At 52.8% G+C, this 18726-nt stretch overlaps 1 protein-coding gene across 9 annotated transcripts in view; it reads left to right on the top strand.

The window, feature by feature from the left end:
• The window catches only part of DYSF (dysferlin), a 74218-nt gene that overhangs the window by 13186 nt on the left and 42306 nt on the right, over positions 1–18726 (top strand). For 6 of the 9 annotated variants that reach the window (XM_033059831.1, XM_033059825.1, XM_033059826.1 and 3 more), the window contains 18 exons: positions 97–179; positions 1549–1590; positions 2246–2361; positions 2648–2761; positions 4075–4252; positions 5278–5402; positions 6217–6323; positions 8363–8555; positions 9171–9326; positions 10510–10641; positions 10957–11123; positions 11393–11507; positions 11599–11704; positions 12220–12362; positions 13706–13879; positions 14569–14674; positions 14915–14992; positions 17800–17981. In XM_033059831.1, the coding sequence (XP_032915722.1) occupies positions 97–179; positions 1549–1590; positions 2246–2361; positions 2648–2761; positions 4075–4252; positions 5278–5402; positions 6217–6323; positions 8363–8555; positions 9171–9326; positions 10510–10641; positions 10957–11123; positions 11393–11507; positions 11599–11704; positions 12220–12362; positions 13706–13879; positions 14569–14674; positions 14915–14992; positions 17800–17981 (2317 nt within the window). The remainder of the gene's footprint in view (positions 1–96; positions 180–1548; positions 1591–2245; positions 2362–2647; positions 2762–4074; positions 4253–5277; positions 5403–6216; positions 6324–8362; positions 8556–9170; positions 9327–10509; positions 10642–10956; positions 11124–11392; positions 11508–11598; positions 11705–12219; positions 12363–13705; positions 13880–14568; positions 14675–14914; positions 14993–17799; positions 17982–18726) is intronic. The other 3 variants (XM_033059832.1, XM_033059833.1, XM_033059828.1) reach the window with 1 other exon arrangement.

Genomic DNA, 18726 nt, shown 5'->3' on the forward strand with positions numbered 1-18726 from the left:
AAGGGCATTCCTGGTGCCTGGAGCGGCGGGATGGGCACGGGGACATCCCTGTCCCCTGTCCCCCGCGGTCCCCAAAGTGCCGATGTCACCTCCCAGGGACCGTCTGACGCACAACGACGTCATTGGCACCGCTTTCCTCGGAATGTCCAAGATTTCGGCCCCCGGCGGGGAGCTGGAGGGTAAGGGCGGGGAGCAGGCTGGGATTTGGGATGCATGGCCTTGGAGGAGCTGCATGGCCTGGCTGGAGGTTGGTGGTGGCTTTAGGGATGTCACAGCTGTTACTGTCCCCACCTGGGGACACGGGATGGGGTCCTGTGGCTGCTCAGCACTGTGTGTGCTTTCCAGATGGATCCAATCCTTCTGGATTTAGGATTTGGTGATCTAGGATTCTTGGGAATGGGGCTGTGGAGGAGCTGCATGGCTGGAGGTTGGTGGTGGCTTTGGGGATGTCACAACTGTCACTGTCCCCATCTGGGGACATGGGATGGGGTCCTGTGGTCACTCCAAGTTGTGCCCCATTTCTGGATGGATCCAACCCCTCTGGATTTGGGATTTGGTGGATTCTTGGGGATGGGGGATGGAAGTTGCAGGTCCCTGGCATGGCTGGAGGTTGGTGACACATTGTGGTGGCAGTGGTGGCACTGCTGCTGGCAGAGGCCACGTCCCCCCCGTGGCCCCACTGAGGTGACATTTGGGGCTGTCACAGGGTGGGAATTCCCATCCGGTGCTTTCCAAATCCCGGGAATGTTCTGAGGTTAATGGCAGGGTTCAGCTGGGTGTCACTGTCACCAGTGCCAGGTGGGAGAGCAGGAATTTGGGACATGGCTTTGGAGCTTCCACCTGCATGAGCTTTTCCTGCTGCCAGCACTTCCATGGGATCCACCATCCCAGCGGGAATTCCACACTTTGAGCTGTGGGGACATGGGGTGGCCACGCTGGAAAATGCTTGGAGCACCCTGGGATGTGTCCCTGCCCATGGAATGGGAGGAGCTTTAAGGTCTTGCCAAGCCATTCCATGATTCCATGGATCCAGAGGCTCTGCTCGTGTCCCACCCCGGCACTGTCCAGTCCCCTCTTCCCAATCCCAACAGATCCTGGGATGGGCTGGAGAGAGAGAGAGAGGGAGGTTGGGAATGTGGGGATCCAGGATTGGCACCTCCCTTCCCACCACTGCTTGATCCCAAGGAAACGTCTGGGAATGCAACTCGGGGATGCTCCAATCCTGCTCCACCCCAATCCCACATCCTCTGGAATTGTCCGAGGCCAGGCTGGAATGACCTGGGATAGTGGGAAGGTCCCCCTGGATGCACCTGGATGGGCTTTAAGGTCCCTTCCCACCCAACCATTCCATGATTCCATCATTCCATGATTCCTTAATTGATTCCTTGATTCCACGATTCCATGATCCCATGAAAAACCTCTCCATTTCTCTCTCTGTCTCTCCACACTAAACCCCGTGGGAATCTCCACCCTCACTCCCATCTCCATCCCTTTTCCCTGCTCCTCTTCCAGCCTTTCCCAACCTCTCTCCCTCTCTTTGTGCCTCAGATGAGTTTCCTGTTCCCGCGAAGCCTCTGACACCCTCGGACCGTACGTTCCCAGTAACATCCCGGTTTTCCAGCGCCTCCCAGGACTGGTTTTACTGGTTCTGCTCTGTGGGCTGGGGGAGGATCAGCTGGGATGAGTTGGGCACCTTGGGAAAAGGGAATAGCTCCGGTTTGGTCCTTTTGGGATTCCCGGGATGCCGTCGTGTCTGGAATGTGGAGCGCACGGAGCTCAGGGCAGGATTCCCGCTCAAAATTCCATAAAAATGAGCAGTTCTCCTCAGGGAATCACAGGATTGGAAAAATCCCTCTGATCCATTGCTGCCGAGGCCACCCGATATCCGTGTCCCCAAGTGCCACATCCACAGGGATGCTGACAGACCTTTCCAGGAAGGAATTTTCCCAAAAAATCCAACCTAAACTTCCCTTGGCACATCCTGAGGCTCTTTCCTGTCACTCTTACTCTTGTCTGACCCCTCTCTGATCTCACCCTTTTCCATGGGGACTATTCCTGGGATTGGGAATTCCCAGGATTCAGCGCCATACCCTCTGTATCTTTCTCCTGCTCCAAGGTGAGGTCGCGGGCTCCAAGAACGGGTGGAAATTCCAGGATTTTGGTGGCTGTGTGATCCCCGTGATCCTACAGCATTCCCGGGGCGCCTCCAGGAATCCCTAATCCCTCTTTTCCCTGCCATTCCCAGTGGATGACGGGCTGGGATTCCTGCCGACCTTCGGGCCCTGCTACATCAACCTGTACGGCAGCCCCCGGGAATTCACCGGATTTCCCGATCCCTACGAGACGCTCAATTCGGGAAAGGTGACATCTCCAAATAATCCTCTGGCTCCTCTTTTCCCAAAACCAGCTGCTTCTAACCCAACCTGGCTTTGTCATCAGGAGCCTGCGCTGCGTTTCCCGCTCCCGGCTTTTCCCGCTAACGCCTCCCGATCCCGCTCTGCTCCCAAAATTCCGCCTCGGAAGCACCGGCTGGAATTCTTTGCCTGATCTCGCTGCTGTGGGATGAAGCTCCTTGGAAGCAAAGGCAGAGCTTGGCCTCGGGAAGGGAATTTTGGGATCCTGACGCCTGTTCCTGGTCTATCCCAAGGGCGAGGGGGTCGCGTATCGGGGCCGGATCCTGGTGGAGCTGGAGACCAAACTGGTGGAGCACATGGAGCAGAAGGTGGAGGAGATTCCTGCCGATGACATCCTGAGGGTGGAGGTACTGGGATTTCTGGAAAATCTCGGATTGGCACGTGGGATGCTATGGAAGGGAATTGCAGGGACAAATTCCTTGATCCCAGGTGGATCCAAGCCCCAAAGTCCAACCTGGCCTTGGACACTCCAGGGATCCAGGGACAGCCACAGCAAATCTGGGAATTCCAGCCCAGGCAGGAATTCCTTGCCCAGATCCCAGCCCAATCTCCCCTTTCCCAGTGAAGCCATTCCCTATGTCCTGTCCCTCCAGCCCTTGTCCCCAGTTCCAGCTCTCCTGGAGCCCCTGCAGGGACTCTGGAAGGGGCTCTGAGCTCTCCCATGACATTTTGGGAGATTTCCCTTCTTTCTGGTTCTCTCAGATTTCCTCCTGTGGCTCCTTTTCCATGAGAAGTTGCAGCTGCCTCTTCCATCTGGTTTTCCTAAAATTACCCCCAAATTCCTGTCCAGCAAAGTTTTTTATTCTCCCTGCAAGAAAATTCCCACCCTGGGATCACTGAGGTTGGAAAATCCCTCCAGGATCATCCAGTCCAACCTGTGCTCAATTCCCACCTTGGCACTGAGTGCCACAGCCAGGAATTCCTTGGACACCTCCAGGGATGGGGATTCCAACCCTCCCTGGGCACTTCCACTCCCTGACCGCCCTTTCCATGAGGAAATTCCTGCTGTGTCCATCCTGAGCCTCCCTGGCCCAGCCTGAGGCCATTCCCTCTTTTCCTGTTATTCCCTGGGATCAGATCCCAAATCCCACCTGGCTCCAACGTTCCAGGGAGTTGTGCAGAGCCACAAGGTCCCTCTGGATCCTCCTTTTCTCCAGGCTGAGCCCTTTTCCCAGTTTTCTGAGTTATTCTTGGATCTCCAGAGCCTTCCCAATTCCCTCAGCTTTTCCTGGTTCTCCATCCTTTTCCCAGCTCCCTCGGCTATTCCTGGTTCTTCAGAACCTTCACAGATCCTTCAGTTTTCCTGGTTCTCTGGGTGCTTCCGCATTCCCTCAATTTTTCGTGCTTCTCCACCTCCTTCCCAGCTCCCTCAGCTTTTCCTGGTTCTCCATCCTTTTCCCAATTCCCTCAGCTTTTCCTGGTTCTCCAGCCCCTTCCCAGCTCCCTCAACTTTTCCTGATTCTCCAGCCCCTTCCCAGCTCCCTCAGCTTTTTCTGGTTCTAGGCATCCTTCCACATTCCCTCAGCTTTTCCTGCTTCTCCAGCCCCTTCCCCTTCCCTCAGCCACTCCTCAGGATTTACCCTCCACCCTCCTCCCACCCAACCTCCCGGAGATCATCGCCAGCCCCTCCTCCAGGTCCCAATTCCCGTCCGTATTCCAGAAATACCTGCGCCGACGGAAATATTCCCTGTTTGCCGCCTTCTACTCGGCCACCATGCTGCAGGGCGTGGACGGCGCCGTGCAGTTCGAGGTCAGCATCGGGAATTACGGAAACAAGTTCGACAACACCTGCCTGCCCCTGGCCTCCACCACCCAGTACAGCGGGGCCGTCTTCGATGGTGAGCGCGGCGCGGATCCTTTGGGATGATCCAAACCCGGCTGGTGGGAGAGAATCCAGGAATGGTTTGGGTTGGGAGGGGCTTGAAGGGTGTCTGGTTCTGTGGGTACGGGCATGTCCTGCTGGTCCAAGCTGATGTTCAACCCGGCCTTGGGATCCAAAGGCAGCCCCAGCAAATCTGGGAATTCCAGCCCAGCCCCTCCCCACCCTCCCAGGCAGGAATTCCTTCCCCACATCCCAGCCCAATCTCCCCTTTCCCAGTGAAGCCATTCCCTGTGTCCTGTCCCTCCAGCCCTTGTCCCCAATTCCAGCTCTCCTGGAGCCCCTGCAGGGACTCTGAGCATTCCCTGGAATTTTCCCTTCTCCAGGGGAACATTCCCAACTCTCCCAGAGCTGAGGGGCTCCAGAATCCTGGAATGGTTTGGACTGGAAGGGACCTTAAATCCCATTCCCATTCTCCATCCCATTCTCCATCCCATCCCATTCCATCCCCATCCCATTCCCATCCCATCCCTGTTCAGGGGCCCCTCCCACTGTCCCAGGCTGCTCCAAGCCCCAGTGTCCAGCCTGGCCTTGGACACTCCCTGGGATCCAGGGGAATCTGGGAGTTGTGTCCAGGTGATCCTGCTGAAGTTGTCCCTCCTGGGACCAGACAGCTCCAGAGGGTTTTCCCACCTCAGCCCTTGGGAATTTGTGTCTGGGAAGGAGCAGGGAGGCTGGGACTTCTCTCAGCTCCATGAGATGGTTTTTTGGGAGCGTCTTTCCCTGTCTCCCATCCTCATCCCACCAGGAATGCTGAGCTGGTTTCTGGCCTCGCTGCCGGAGCCATGGACTCAGATCCCGTTGGATCTCATGGGATCTCAAGGATTTGGGGAACACCATTCCCATCTTTCTCCCAAACACCTTCCGGGCCAAATTCCCATCCCCATCCCGCCCTTCCCTCTCCATCCCCGCTCCCGAGGGGCGTGTCCCGCTGTCCCGTTATCCCGCTATCCCGTTATCCCGGTGACGCCGCGCTGTCCCCAGGCTGTCACTATTATTACCTGCCCTGGGGGAACGTGAAGCCCGTGGTGGTGCTGTCCTCGTACTGGGAGGACATCGGGCACCGCCTGGACGCCCAGAACCTGCTGCTGCACGGGGCCGAGCGGCTGGTGAGTGACAGCGACACCCTGGGGACACCCTGGGGACACCGGGAGGGGACAGAGGCCACCTCCAGCTGGGGAGTGTCCGGGGACACAGGGCTGTGTATCCACTGGGTGAGGCGCTTCATGGAATCATGGAATTCCAGAGTGGTTTGGGTGGGAAGGGACCTGAAATCCCATCTCATTCCCACCCCATCCATGTTCAGGGACAATTCCCACTGTCTCCCAGGTGGACCAACCTGGCCTTGGACACTCCAGGGATCCAGGGGCAGCCACAGCAAATCTGGGAATTCCAGCCCAGGCAGGAATTCCTTGTCCAGATCCCAGCCCAATCTCCCCTTTCCCAGTGAAGCCATTCCCTGTGTCCTGTCCCTCCAGCCCTTGTCCCCAGTTCCAGCTCTCCTGGAATTCCAGTTCCTCATGTAGGGGCTCTGAGCTCTCCCTGGAATTTTCCCTTCTCCAGAGGAAAAATTCCCAGCTCTCTCAGAGCAGAGGGGCTCCAGAATCCTGGAATGGTTTGAGTTTGAAGAAACTTTAAATCCCATCCCATTCCATGTTCAGGGCCACCTTCCACAATCCGAGCTTGCTCCGAGCCCTGTCCAACCTGGAGACAATTCCAGGGATCCAGGAGCCATCCTTCAGCTCCTGAGCCATTTTTGGGATTTCCTGTTGATTCCCCTGGAGCTCCAAACATTTGGATGCCAATCCCTGGTGGGACCCAGAGTGGAATCTCTGATGCCCGGGAGCTTCCCTAAAATCTTGCTGGGAATGTTCCGGAAGCGGGGTGGTATTCCGCAACTCCTGATCCCCACTTTTCCTGCAGGAGGCAAACCTGGAGAAGATCCAGGTGGCCCTGAAGTCCAGCCGCTCTCCCACGGAGCTGGAGGCCCTGGGATCCCAACTGCTCGATGATGTCATCGCCGACTGCAGGTGCTGCGGGAATTTGGGATGGGAAACCTGTCCTGGTGTTTCTTCTTCATCTTGGAAGGGGCCACTGCCTCTGCCCCTTTTTCTCCTCCCTTTTTCCCCCGCCTTTTTCCCCATTTTCCCTATTTTTTCTCTCCTTTCTCCCCTTTCCTGCCTTTTCTCCTCCTTTTCTCTCCCTTTTTTTTCAGTTTTTCCTTTTCCCCATTTCAGCCCCTTTTTTCCTTCCTCCCTTTTCCCTTTGTTGCTTTTTAAAAAAATTTCCTCCCTTCCTCCGTTTTTCTATTTCTTTATTTTTCTTGTTTTTTCTTCTTTTTTTTTTCTTTTTTCCTTTTCTCCTTTCTCCCACCCCCACTCTCCTTTCCTTTTTTTTTTGTTTTTTCCCCTTTTTTCAGTTTTTTCCTTATTTCTCTTTCTCCCTTTTTTCCCCTTTTCCCATTTCCCCCCTTCTCTCCCTTTTTTCCCTTTCCCTTTTCCTCACTTTTCTCCATTTTTCTTTTTTCCTGGTTTTTCCTTTTTTTGGTCTTTTTTTCCACTTTTATTCCCTTTCCCATTTTTTCCCTTTTTTCCCCTTTTCTCCTAATTTTCCCCCTCTTTTCCCACCTTTTTCCTTCTCATTCCCCCTCACTCCAAATCCTCATCCCTGGAATTTTCCAAAACCAGGCTTGAAGCAACCTGGGACAGTGGAAGATCCCAAACTATTCCATAATTCCATGTTCTCCCTATTTACCTGCAACAAAAAGGGGATTTACTGATCCAAATCCGAAATTTGCATCCTAAAAAATCTTCTCCCAAACCTCTCCACGGCCTAAAAATAAATTTATCTTTCTCTCCATCTATTTTTTCCGGAGGAAATCCTGATTAGTGGCTCGGGAGCCGGAAGTTTATTTATAGCAGCGGATCCATAAATCCTTGAGTTTTACAGGAAAACCTCCCAGTTTGGCACCTGATCCATTTTTCCAGGAGCTTGGATCAGTGGATGTTAAAATGTGGGTGTGGCTCGTTCCCATCCTGATTCCCAGGGGAATTCCGGCTGTGGTTTGAATCTCTTCTCCTCTTCCCATTCCCAAATAACTTTGTTGGCCTCTCAAATCCCAGGAAACGTGCTGAAAATATGGAAAAGCCGTTAAAAATGGCCTGAAAATCCCACAGGAAGATGGATGAGCTATTGGGGTGGATTTGGGATGGATTAATGAGCATTAATGAGCATTAATGATGATTTATGATCATTTATGGCCATTAGTGACTATTAATGACCATTAATCACCATTAATGATGACTGATAACAATTAATGACCATTAATGATGATTGGTGACCATTAATGGCCATTAATCACCTTTAATAATGACTGGTGACCATTAACGACCTTTAATGACAATTAATGACTGTCAGTGATGATTGATAACCATTAATAGTCATTAATCCCTACTAATGATGACTGGTGATCATTACTGACCATTAATGAGCATTAATGATGATTGGTGACCATTATTGACCATTATTGATGATTGGTAACCATTAATGAGTATTAATGATGATTGGTGACCATTAATGTCCATTAATCACTATTAATGATCACTGGTGACCATTAATGACTGTTCATGATGACTGGTGGCCATTAATGACCATTCATGATGATAAGAGATTGTTAATGGCCATTAATCACCTTTAATGATCACTGGTGACCATTAATGACTGTTTATGATGACTGGTGCCCATTAATGACCATTCATGATGATTAGTGACCGTAAATATCCATTAATCACTATTAATGATCACTGGTGACAATTAATGATTATTTATGATCACTGGTGACCATTAATGCCCATTAATGATGACTTCTGACCATTAATGACCTTTAATGACCGTCAATGACAATTAGTGACCATTTACCATTTGCCCATTGACCTTTAATGATCATTAACAACCATCGATGAGGATTGCTGACCATTAATATCCATTAATGATGATTAGTGACAATTAACAACCCTTAACAACCTTCATCCCGATCCATCCCAGCCCTGATTCCCGCCTATCCCTGCAGCCTGAAGCTTCCCGATGTCCTGGCAATGGCATCCAGCACCCACCTGGACCAGAACCTGTTCCGCTTCCGGAGCACCCACCTGGAGCAGATCCTGAAGGTGGCCCTGAGGCTCAAGCACGACAATTCCAGCCTTTCCCAAATCCTGGATCAGGCGGAGGATTGGCTCTGCCGGCTCCGGGACATGGCGGAGGAGGTGACTCTTCCTGGTTTTCCCGTTGTGGTGTTTGTGGGAAGCAGGGTGGGGGGATGTTGCATCCCGACTCCCAAATCCGTGGATTCTCTGATGGTGGAGGTTGGTCTGGCTCGTGGATGAGTTGAGGTCAACCCATGGATGGGGAGCAGCCCTGGAAGGACTTGGAATGATGTGGGCGGGAAACTCCACGTGCTCCCAGCTGATCCTACAGCAGGAAAAGGGGGAATTCTGGCTGAGAATGATCCCCTGGGAGAAGGGAAAATCGCAGGGAATGCTCAGAGTCCCTGCAGGGGCTCCAGGACAGCTGGAGAGGGACTGGGGACAAGGGCTGGAGGGACAGGGAATGGCTTCACTGGGAAAGGGGATATTGGGCTGGGATCTGGGCAAGGAATTCCTGCCTGGGAGGCTGGGGAGGGGCTGGGCTGGAATTCCCAGATTTGCAGTGTCCAAGGCCAGGCTGGATCCACCTGGGATAGCGGGAGACATCCCTGAACATGGACCAGCATGGGATTTCAGCTCCCTCCCATCCCACACCATTCCACAATTTCCCGATCCCGTTCTGCACCATGCTGGTGGATCCCTCCCAATGGGATCCCGCGGATTTGTGTTTTCCAGCCCCAGAACAGCCTCCCGGACATTGTCATCTGGATGCTGCAGGGCGACAAACGCGTGGCCTACGCCCGCGTCCCGGCCCACCAGGTCCTGTATTCCCGGAACATCTCCAACTGCTGCGGCCGCAGCTGCGGGAAGCTCCAGACCATCTTCCTCAAGGTACCTTTGGAAGCGTGTCCAAGTAGATTTTTTTTTCAGTTTTTCCACTAAAAATAATTTAAAAAGATGGGAAATCCAGCTCAAATCCCAACACAGCGTTCAGCCCCAGTTTTGTGGAATCATGGAAAGGTTTGGGTTGGGGGAGACCTTAAATCCCAATAATTCCACCCCATCCATGTCAAGGACATCTCCCACTATCCCAGGTGGATCCAACCTGGCCTTGGACACTGCCAGGGATCCAGGTGCAGCCAGAGCAAATCTGGGAATTCCACCTGGCTGAAACTGCAGGAAAAATTCCAGGTTGTGCTTCTGGTGGTGTCCCGCTCCTCCTCCATGGATCTACAGCAGATTCCCTGGATATCTCCCTTTATCCTGCAATACTAAGGCAGGGAAGATTTTTCCCAGTTTGTGCTTTTTTAGGAAAACCAGTTTTTTTTTTTCCTTTTTTTTATACTTTCCCAAATTCCTGACCCTTTGCCACTTCAGAAAATTTTAACTGCTGCCTCCACTCTCAGGCACTTCCCAAGCTTCTCCCATCTCCAAGGATATTTCAGGTCTGGAAAATATCAGGAGCAGAAAATCAGCATGGAACAAGCTAAAATAAAAAGAAAAAAAAAAGAAAAAAAGAAAAAAAGGAAATAAAATAAATGGAATAAAATTCCAATTCCCAAATGGCACAAAAAATGAACTCAAATCTCAACATTGGGATTTTTACTGATCCGTGATTTTCGGATGGAAAACCAGGGAGAGAGGGAAAAGGACCGTGAGGAAAAATTCCTGGAGATTGTTCCTGGTTGTGCTGAATGTGTGGGTTGGGTTTGGTGTCCTGACCCCAGAGAGTGTCCCTTGTCCCTGGCTTTGTCCATGTCCTTTTTCCTGCCCCTGACCTTTCCATGACCTTGTCCCTGTCCCTGATCCTGCCCCTGATCCTGTCCAGGACCCTGGAATTTGGAAACTCCTCAAGGTCACCTGCTGACACATTTTAGGGATGTTGATGGCGGCATTGGGATGATCCTGAAGGTCTTTTCCAGCCTCAATTCCATGATCCCAAAGCGCTCCACCCGCTCCTGACATTATCCCAACTGGTCCATGTCCCACCTGCCCCATCCAGGGATCTTCATTCCCACCCTTCCAGCCTCCGAGAATTCCCGTTAATCCCTTTTTGGGATCTTTTCCTTGGCAGTACCCACAGGAGGAGGCGATGGGGCCGCGGATCCCGGCGCAGATCCGGGTGCGGCTCTGGTTCGGATTGGCCGTGGATGAGAAGGAATTCAACCAATTCGCCGAGGGAAAACTCTCCGTCTTCGCCGAAACCGTGAGCGTTCCCAAGGGATCCCCATCCCGCCAGGAAAAGGGAGTGGGCTGGACCCAAAACCTCATCATTCCCTAAAAATTGTGGGAAGGAGGAGCTGTTTCCACCAGCTCAGCCTGGAGTGTTGAGGGGAAAGTTGGGAATGAGCCATGGAGCCGGGTTCTCCCTCACAACGGGAAAATTGGGATGCTGTGGAATGGGTTGGGCTTTTCCCATGAGGTTTGTCCCTCTGCAGGGATTATTCATGGGATTCTATGGGATTATTCATGGAATTCTGTTATTCCCACCCCAAATCCGTCCTTTTTTTGGCTCTCCCAGTACGAGAACCAGACCAAGCTGGCGCTGGTGGGGAACTGGGGCACCACCGGCCTCACTTATCCCAAATATTCCGACGTCACCGGCCGGATCAAGCTTCCCAAGGACAGCTTCCGGCCTTCTGCGGGATGGACCTGGGCCGGGGATTGGTTTGTCTGCCCAGAAAAGACGTGAGTGGGGCTTTTCCAGGGATTTCTCCAAAAATCCTGTGGCAAAATCTGGGATGTTCCTGGGGTTCCACGGATGTGATTCCCCCTCATCCAAATCTTGGGATGCTGCAAAACTGAGGAGCTTTGGGGTGGGATTTTCATCCTGGTTTGGGTTTTTCCTGAGGGGAATCTTTGCTTGGAGGGGCGGGAGGGATTTGGGAGCGCTGATGATGGTGCTGGAGGAGGGTGGGATGGAGAATTCCTGATTTTTGGGTGTTCCTGGGATTCAGGTTGTTGCACGACGTGGACGCCGGACACCTGAGCTTCGTGGAGGAGGTGTTTGAGAACCAGGTCCGGCTTCCCGGAGGGCAGTGGATCCACATGACCGATTCCTACACGGACGTGGTGAGGGAAAACTGGGAATTCTGGGAGCCGGGCTGGAACTCCAGGGGAAATCCAGGGATCGGTTTGGGTGAGAATTTCCTGTGTCCCACAGAACGGGGAGAAGGTCCTGCCCAAGGATGAGATCGAGTGTCCTCCAGGCTGGAAGTGGGAAGATGTGGAATGGGACACGGATCTCAACAGGGCTGTGGATGAGAAAGGTACCAAAGATGGAATTTTGGGGTTTTGGATTTGGGAATTTTGGGATCCAGGGTTTGGAGATTTGGGGATTTCTTTCCATGGTCTATGGATGAAAAAATTCCCTGTAACAACTGGATCAGGAGCAGGGATCAGGCTCTAGAGGATCCTTTTTCCTTGTCTCAGCCTGGAGCTGTGGGGTGGGAATTCCCAAAGGCAGTGCTGGGATAATCTGGGAAGATCCTGCTGGAAAAGAAATGGAAAACACCAAGCTGGAGAGTGCTGGGATGGTCCTGGGAGTTGGAATGGCTGGAGCAAGGGAGGGAAGAGTCCTCAGGGTGGGATTTGGAGCCAAGGACACCACAGATCCATCCCTGGACATTCCAAAGGCACGGATTGTGCTGTAAAGCGGGAAATCCCACCGGGAAATTTTGCTGGAGTCAGCCACACCTTCACTGTTGGAAATTCCCAGTGGGAGCCAAGGCTGGGAGAGGGAGGCTCTTCTCCCACCTCCACCGGGTATTCCCTTCTTCCCAAGGCTGGGAATACGGGATCACGATCCCGCCGGAGCGCAAGCCCAAGGCGTGGGTGCCGGCGGAGAAGATGTTCCACACGCACCGGCGCCGGCGCTGGGTGCGGCTCCGCCGGCGCGACCTGGAGCGCATGGAATCCGTGAGAAAGGTGGGATGGGCTGGGAAAAGGGGCCACGGGATTGGGATGTGGCCCTGTGCCCCCGGGGTGGGTGCCTGGCTTTGGCAGGATCTGCTTTTCCTTGGAGATTGGGGTGGGGCTCATCCTGGTTTTTCGCCGCATTCCCAGGGATGGAGGATATTCCGGAGGGATTGGATGGGATGTGGGGTGGGATGGGGACATCCAGGAAAATCCCAGAGTGTGGGAAATGGGGGAGGGCCGATGTCCCCGGGCTGTCCCTATCCCGCTTCCCTCTAGATGGTGCCATTGTCCCGGGAATGCCACTTCTGCTCCTCCCTCCCCCCGCCGCTTCCCAAGGCCACTTGTCTCCCTTCCCAGAAATTTTTTGGGATAACTGTGGCCACTGTCATCCCCATTTGCTGTGGGTGTCACCGAGAGAAAAACTTTCCAGGGCTTGGGGTGGGTGATCCAGGGAGAAATTCCAGAGATGGCAGAACCATGAGGGGGATTGGGATGATGGGAAGTGATGAGAAAAAGTGGGATGGGAAGTGAAAAAAAGTGGGAAGTGGAGCTGCTGGAGCTTCACAGAATCTGGCCCCAGCCCAGTGATCCTGCTCCTAGTGGGATTCATCCCAGAGATTGGTGAAGGGCTGAATTCCAAGGGGTTGATCCAGCAGTGTGAATGGTTGGACTGGGAGAATCCCGCTCCATCCTGGGAAGTGTCCAAGGCCAGGTTGGATGTTGGAGCATGGATCCACCTGGGATAGTGGGAATGGGATGGGATTTAAGGCCCCTTCTCACTCAAACCGTTCCAGGATTCTGGAACCAGGCTGGGAGAGGTGGGAATGCTCCCCTGGAGAAGGGAAAATGCCAGGGAATGCTCAGAGTCCCGGCAGGGGCTCCAGGAGAGCTGGAGAGGGACTGGGGACAAGGGCTGGAGGGACAGGACACAGGGAATGGCTTCAGTGGGAAAGGGGAGATTGGGCTGGGATCTGGGCAAGGAATTCCTGCCTGGGATGGAATTCCCAGATTTGCTGTGGCTGCCCCTGGATCCCTGGAGTGTCCAAGGCCAGGTTGGATCCAGCTGGGACAGTGGGAAATGTTCCTGGAACTGACTGAGCTTTAAAGTCAGATCCCAAACCATTCCATGATGATCTCCAGGGCCTTTCCCAACCTAAACCAAATGACCTTGGAGATCTTTCCCAACCTGAGTATTCCTATGATTCTCTGAACAATTCTGTGACTCCAACCTGGGCGAGCCACACTGAAAACCTGGGGGTGGAACAACCGTATCCAACAACATCCCAAAAAACCTAAATCCAGCTGTTAGGTCAATCCTGGAAAACCTGATCGTTGTGATCCGTGTCCGGCAGCACAAGCAGGAGGAGCTGGATGGGGATGGTTGGGAATACGCTTCCCTCTTCGGATGGCGCTTCCACCTCCAGCAGCGCCGCTCCGACTCCTTCCGCCGGCGCCGCTGGAGACGCCGCATGGAGCCTCTGGAGCGCACTGGCCCTGCCGCCGTCTTCGCCTTGGAGGGGGCTCTGGTAGGGAACAGCTTCTCCCATTCCCAAATTTCCTCCCGGGAATGTTATCGGCCCCTCGTTATCAGCCGCTTGTTATCGGCCGCTCCTTATCTGCTTCCCGTTATCCACCCTGTTTGTTCCCGACTTTCTCCACACTCTGGATTTCCCAATCCGCTTCTTTCCCGATGATTCCACAAGAGCCAAAGCAGCACAAAGCTCCCATTCTCTGTTTTTATGGAATTTTTTTTCCTCCCCTGTTTAGCTTTTTCCCCCTTCTTTCCTTGCTCTGTCTTTCTCTCCAATCCAGAGTTGTTCCCTTTGGGATAAAAGCGGCTCCATGGTGTTTTCCATGAGCTGCTCCCATCTCGGGGGATCCCGGCTGCCTCCCACCCCCAGAGATCCTGGTGGGATTGTTCCTATTCCCTTTTTTCCTATGGGATCCACAGATGGGAATTCTCAGCCTTGGAAATCAATCCTTTTCCTGCAAATATCCTGAGGCCAGTGGGGAGTTAGAACTCGGGAATCTCCAAGAGCTTTTCCAAATTTTGTATTTTAAAATTCTAAATTCTAAAAAATTCTAAATTTTAGGATTGCAGGGAACTCTGGAATCCCAGACTCCCCCTGGACACCCTGGAGAATTCCATCCCATGGGGAATCCTGGCTCTGGAGGTAATCCCAGCATTCCCAGTTTTCCATTGATTTCCTTGCAGGGAGGAGTGACAGATGACAAGAGCGACGACGGAAAATCCGACGGAAAATCCGCATCCACGCTGAGTTTCGGAGTTAACAGACCCACGATCTCCTGCATTTTTGACTGTAAGGATTCCGGGGGAGCAAGAAAGGCATTTCCCATCCTTTTCCCAGAAAAAGATGGAAAAAAGAAATATAAGAAAAGGGTGGAGGGGAGGACGGTGCTTATGGGAACGTCCACAGGCTCTGGGATCAGTACTCGGGATATCCAGGGGGGATTAAGCTGGGATTCCCTCAGATGGGAGACTGGGAATGAGGGAATGTCATCCCTGGGATCTTCTCCACGTTTCCCGTTCTTCCTGGCAGCCGGGAACAGATTCCACCTGCGCTGTTACCTGTACCAGGCGCGGGATCTCATGGCCATGGACAAGGACAGCTTCTCCGGTGAGTCCGGATCTGCGCCGCGATGGAATTCCGGGAGCAGAGGGACCATCCTGCTATCCCAGGGGATGGCCTTGGACACTACCAGGGATCCAGGGGCAGCCACAGCAAATCTGGGAATTCCAACCCAGATTTGTGGGATTTTCCTGGGATGTGAATCCAGGAATGTGGAATTATCCTGGAGTCTTAATCCAAGAGGGTGTGGGATAATCCTGGGATCTGAATCCAGTGGTTTGAGGGATTTTCCTGGAATTTGAATCCAGGAATTTGTGGGATAAACCTGGGAGCTGCATCCTTTGGCTCCCATTAAAGCTCCCAGGGATGTGTGGGATGCTCCCCACCCTCCCAGGCAGGAATTCCTTGCCCAGATCCCAGCCCAATCTCCCCTTTCCCAGTGAAACCATTCCCTGTGTCCTGTCCCTCCAGCCCTTGTCCCCAAATTCCAACTCTCCTGGAGCCCCTTCAGACCTGGAGTGGACTCCAAAAAATCTCTGGCTTCTCCAGGCTGGATATGATGGAGCACAGGGAGAAACTTCCATGGGATGTGCCCAGGGAAAATTCCAGAGGGTGACAGGATTTAATCAGGACCTTGGCACAGTCCAGCCCCTTCTTTTCCAGCATCCTCAGGAAATTCCTTGTTGGATTTGATCCAGTGGAAGTTTCCCAGCCCATGGGGTTGGACCCAGATGATCCCTAAGGTCCCTTCCATCCCAAACCACTCTGGGATTCCATGATTCCATTAATTCCTTAGCATCCCCCTTCTCCCGGCTGGGGAGCAGCAGTCCCTGGGGTTTGGGATTTAGGAAAGGGATTTCCATGGGAAAAAAAGGGAATTCGGGTGGAAAACAGGGGTTGGCCTTTGTGGAGGAGTTCCCCACATCCTGCTGCTCCACCCATTCCAGGGATTTCTGAAATTCCCAGGATTGTGCTGGTGTGGTCAGGACTTCCTATGCTGGGGTTTTTTGGGATAGGAATAGGAGAAATCCAGGAAATCCTTGGGATTTCCATACTGGAGGTGCTTGGATGGTTGGGTGCAGGTGGAACATCCCTTTGGAATGTGGTTGAGGGGGGATGGAATGCCTGGAATTATCCAGAAGGTCCCACATCCTCATCCCTGGAGGCTGGGCCACCCCAGCCAGGTATTCCCATTAATGCCTCGGAGCTGGAAAAGCGGGAGAAGGGAATGTCAGCTCCTCTGGATCAGAGCTGGGATAATGTGGGATGTCCCAAATCCTGGGAAAAGAATCCACTGGTGGGAGAGATCCAATGTCCCTGCAGGGCTATCCCTGCTTGATTCCCATGAGAATTTCCAGAGGGATTTGGGTGGGATTTCCCTCCAAATTCTGGGATTTAAACACATCCCAGGAATAATTGGCAAACAGGGAAAATCCCCAAAATGGCAGAGCAGCTGGACCGTGATCCTGAGGGAATCCCGCTTTTCCCAGTAGTTGGAATAATGTGATTTTTGGGAATAAACACCCCAGAGCATCCAAAAAAAAAAAAAAATTCCCCCAGTGTCTGCTCCCACCTGGAATTCCCACAAAAGGCTCCTTGTCGGGATGAGGAGGTGGGAGCGAGGTGAGCTCATGGCCTGGGAGGGGAGTCCGGAATCGTTTTCCTTTGGAAAAATCCCGGCCAAGGACAACACGGGCAGCAACGTTCCACAATGTGGGATTGTGATTCCCGCTGCCGGGAATAAAGGAGTTCATTAAAGGGGCTCGGCAGTTGGAAAAATAAACATTCCCTGCTCCCAACAAAGGGGCTTTAGAGAGGCTTCCATGAAAAAAAAAAAAAAGGAGGAGAAGGGAGGGAAAAATGGGGAAAAAAAAAAAAGGGAAAGGCAGCTCCAAATCCAGGGGTTTTTGTTTATTGTAATGGATTTGGCTGAGGAAAAGTGGGAAAGGTTTTTCCCAGAGAGGATTGTTGGGAATGGCTGAGTGGTCCCAGCTTGCTGAGCATGGATAGAGGGGGAAATCCAACCCCTGGTGCCCCAATTCCTTGGAAAAGGGGGAATGCTGCTGGGATCAGCTAGCCCTACTTCCAGGGAATCCTGGGATCTGAATCCAGTGGTTTTTGGGATATTCCTGGGATGTGAATCCAGGAATGTAGGATTCTCCTGGAATCTGAATCCAGGAATGTAGTATTTTCCTGGGAGCTGCATCCGGGGGGTGTGGGATTTTCCTGAAATCTGAATCCAGGGGAATGTGGGATGTTCCTGGAATAATTTGCATCCAAGAATTTGTGGGATAAACCTGGAATCTGAATCCAGGAATTTGTGGGATAAACCTGGGAACTACATCCTTTGGCTCCCAATAAAGCTCCCAGGCATGTGTGGAATATTCCTGGAGTTTGCATCCAGGGATGTGTGGGATGCTCCCCACCCTCCCAGGCAGGAATTCCTTGCCCACATCCCAGCCCAATCTCCCCTTTCCCAGTGAAGCCATTCCCTGTGTCCTGTCCCTCCAACCCTTGTCCCAAATCCCTCTCCAGCTCTTCTGGAGCCCCTGCAGGCTCTGGAAGTGGCTCCAAGACTCCCCTGGATCTTTAGGACAATCCCAGCTGTCAGACTGAGCCTTTCCAGCTGGAAAACCCCCTGGAAAAGCAGGCAGTTTGGGCTTGGAATGCCGAATTCCAGGCGGGATAGACCGGGCAGCTCCTTGGTCCTCACACAAAACCTGAGGGAGCTCAGGATGAGATGGAGCGAGCTGAGAATTCCCAAATCCTTTGGGAGCCGGGTCTGGATGGAGCTTGGAGTTGCGGGAAGAGGCGGAGCTGGGATCCATCCCATTCCTGGAATCGCATTCCCGCAGATCCCTACGCCATCGTGTCCTTCCTGCACCAGAGCCAGAAGACGGTGGTGGAGAAGAACACCCTGAATCCCACCTGGGATCAGACCCTGATCTTCTACGAGATCGAGATCTTCGGGAATCCTCAGGACGTGGCCGAGTCCCCTCCCAACATCCTGGTGGAAATCTACGACCACGACACCTACGTGAGTGTGGCGGTTCCCGCCGGGAATTCCCAGCCTCTGGAATGTGACGTCCAGCATCTCCGGGGTGGTTCGGGCTTTGAGGTGGATGTTCCAGAGGGGAAAATTCCAGGGAAAATCCCGTGGTGTCCTTGAGGTCGCATTCGTTGTGCTTCCTCGCCGTAGTTTAAAGTGGGAAAATTAACAGAGTTTCCTCACAGAAAAACTTTGGGATAAAGTTGGAAGCAGTCATGGAAGTAGGGAAATGCCCTCTGCTGTTTGCCATGTCCAAAGGGAATGATGGAATTTTGGGGGGTTGGTGGCAGGAATTTGAGATTTTTCCCATCAAAACCAGTCTGGGAAAAAAAACCTGGAAGAGGGAATTCTGTTGGAAAAACACTTGGAATACACCTTGGGAAGGGCTTGGGAATACCTCAGGAATCTTTTTTCCTCTCTCCTGCTTCTTCACAGCAGGAAGCAGGAAAAATTCCGGAAATCCCAGTGTGGAGCAGGGAATGGGATTTTTAGGAGCTGCCGAAGGCTCCGAGTTCCTGCTCTGGAAAAGCTGGGATAGGAATTCCACCTCCTAAGCCAAAACTCCTAAAAAAGTGTTTTTTCCAGCTTCAGGAATTCCAGGGAGGAGCTGGAAAGCTGGAGGCTCTATGGACACCAATCCATTCATTTTCCTGCCCCGATGCCATAACAGGATCATTCCCGATTTTTGGCTGGGAGTGAGGGAGGAGCATGGATTTCTCTGGGAAAAGGGATG

The sequence above is a fragment of the Catharus ustulatus genome, chromosome 5 (assembly GCF_009819885.2).
Source record: "Catharus ustulatus isolate bCatUst1 chromosome 5, bCatUst1.pri.v2, whole genome shotgun sequence".
Taxonomy (NCBI): Eukaryota; Metazoa; Chordata; class Aves; order Passeriformes; family Turdidae; genus Catharus; species Catharus ustulatus.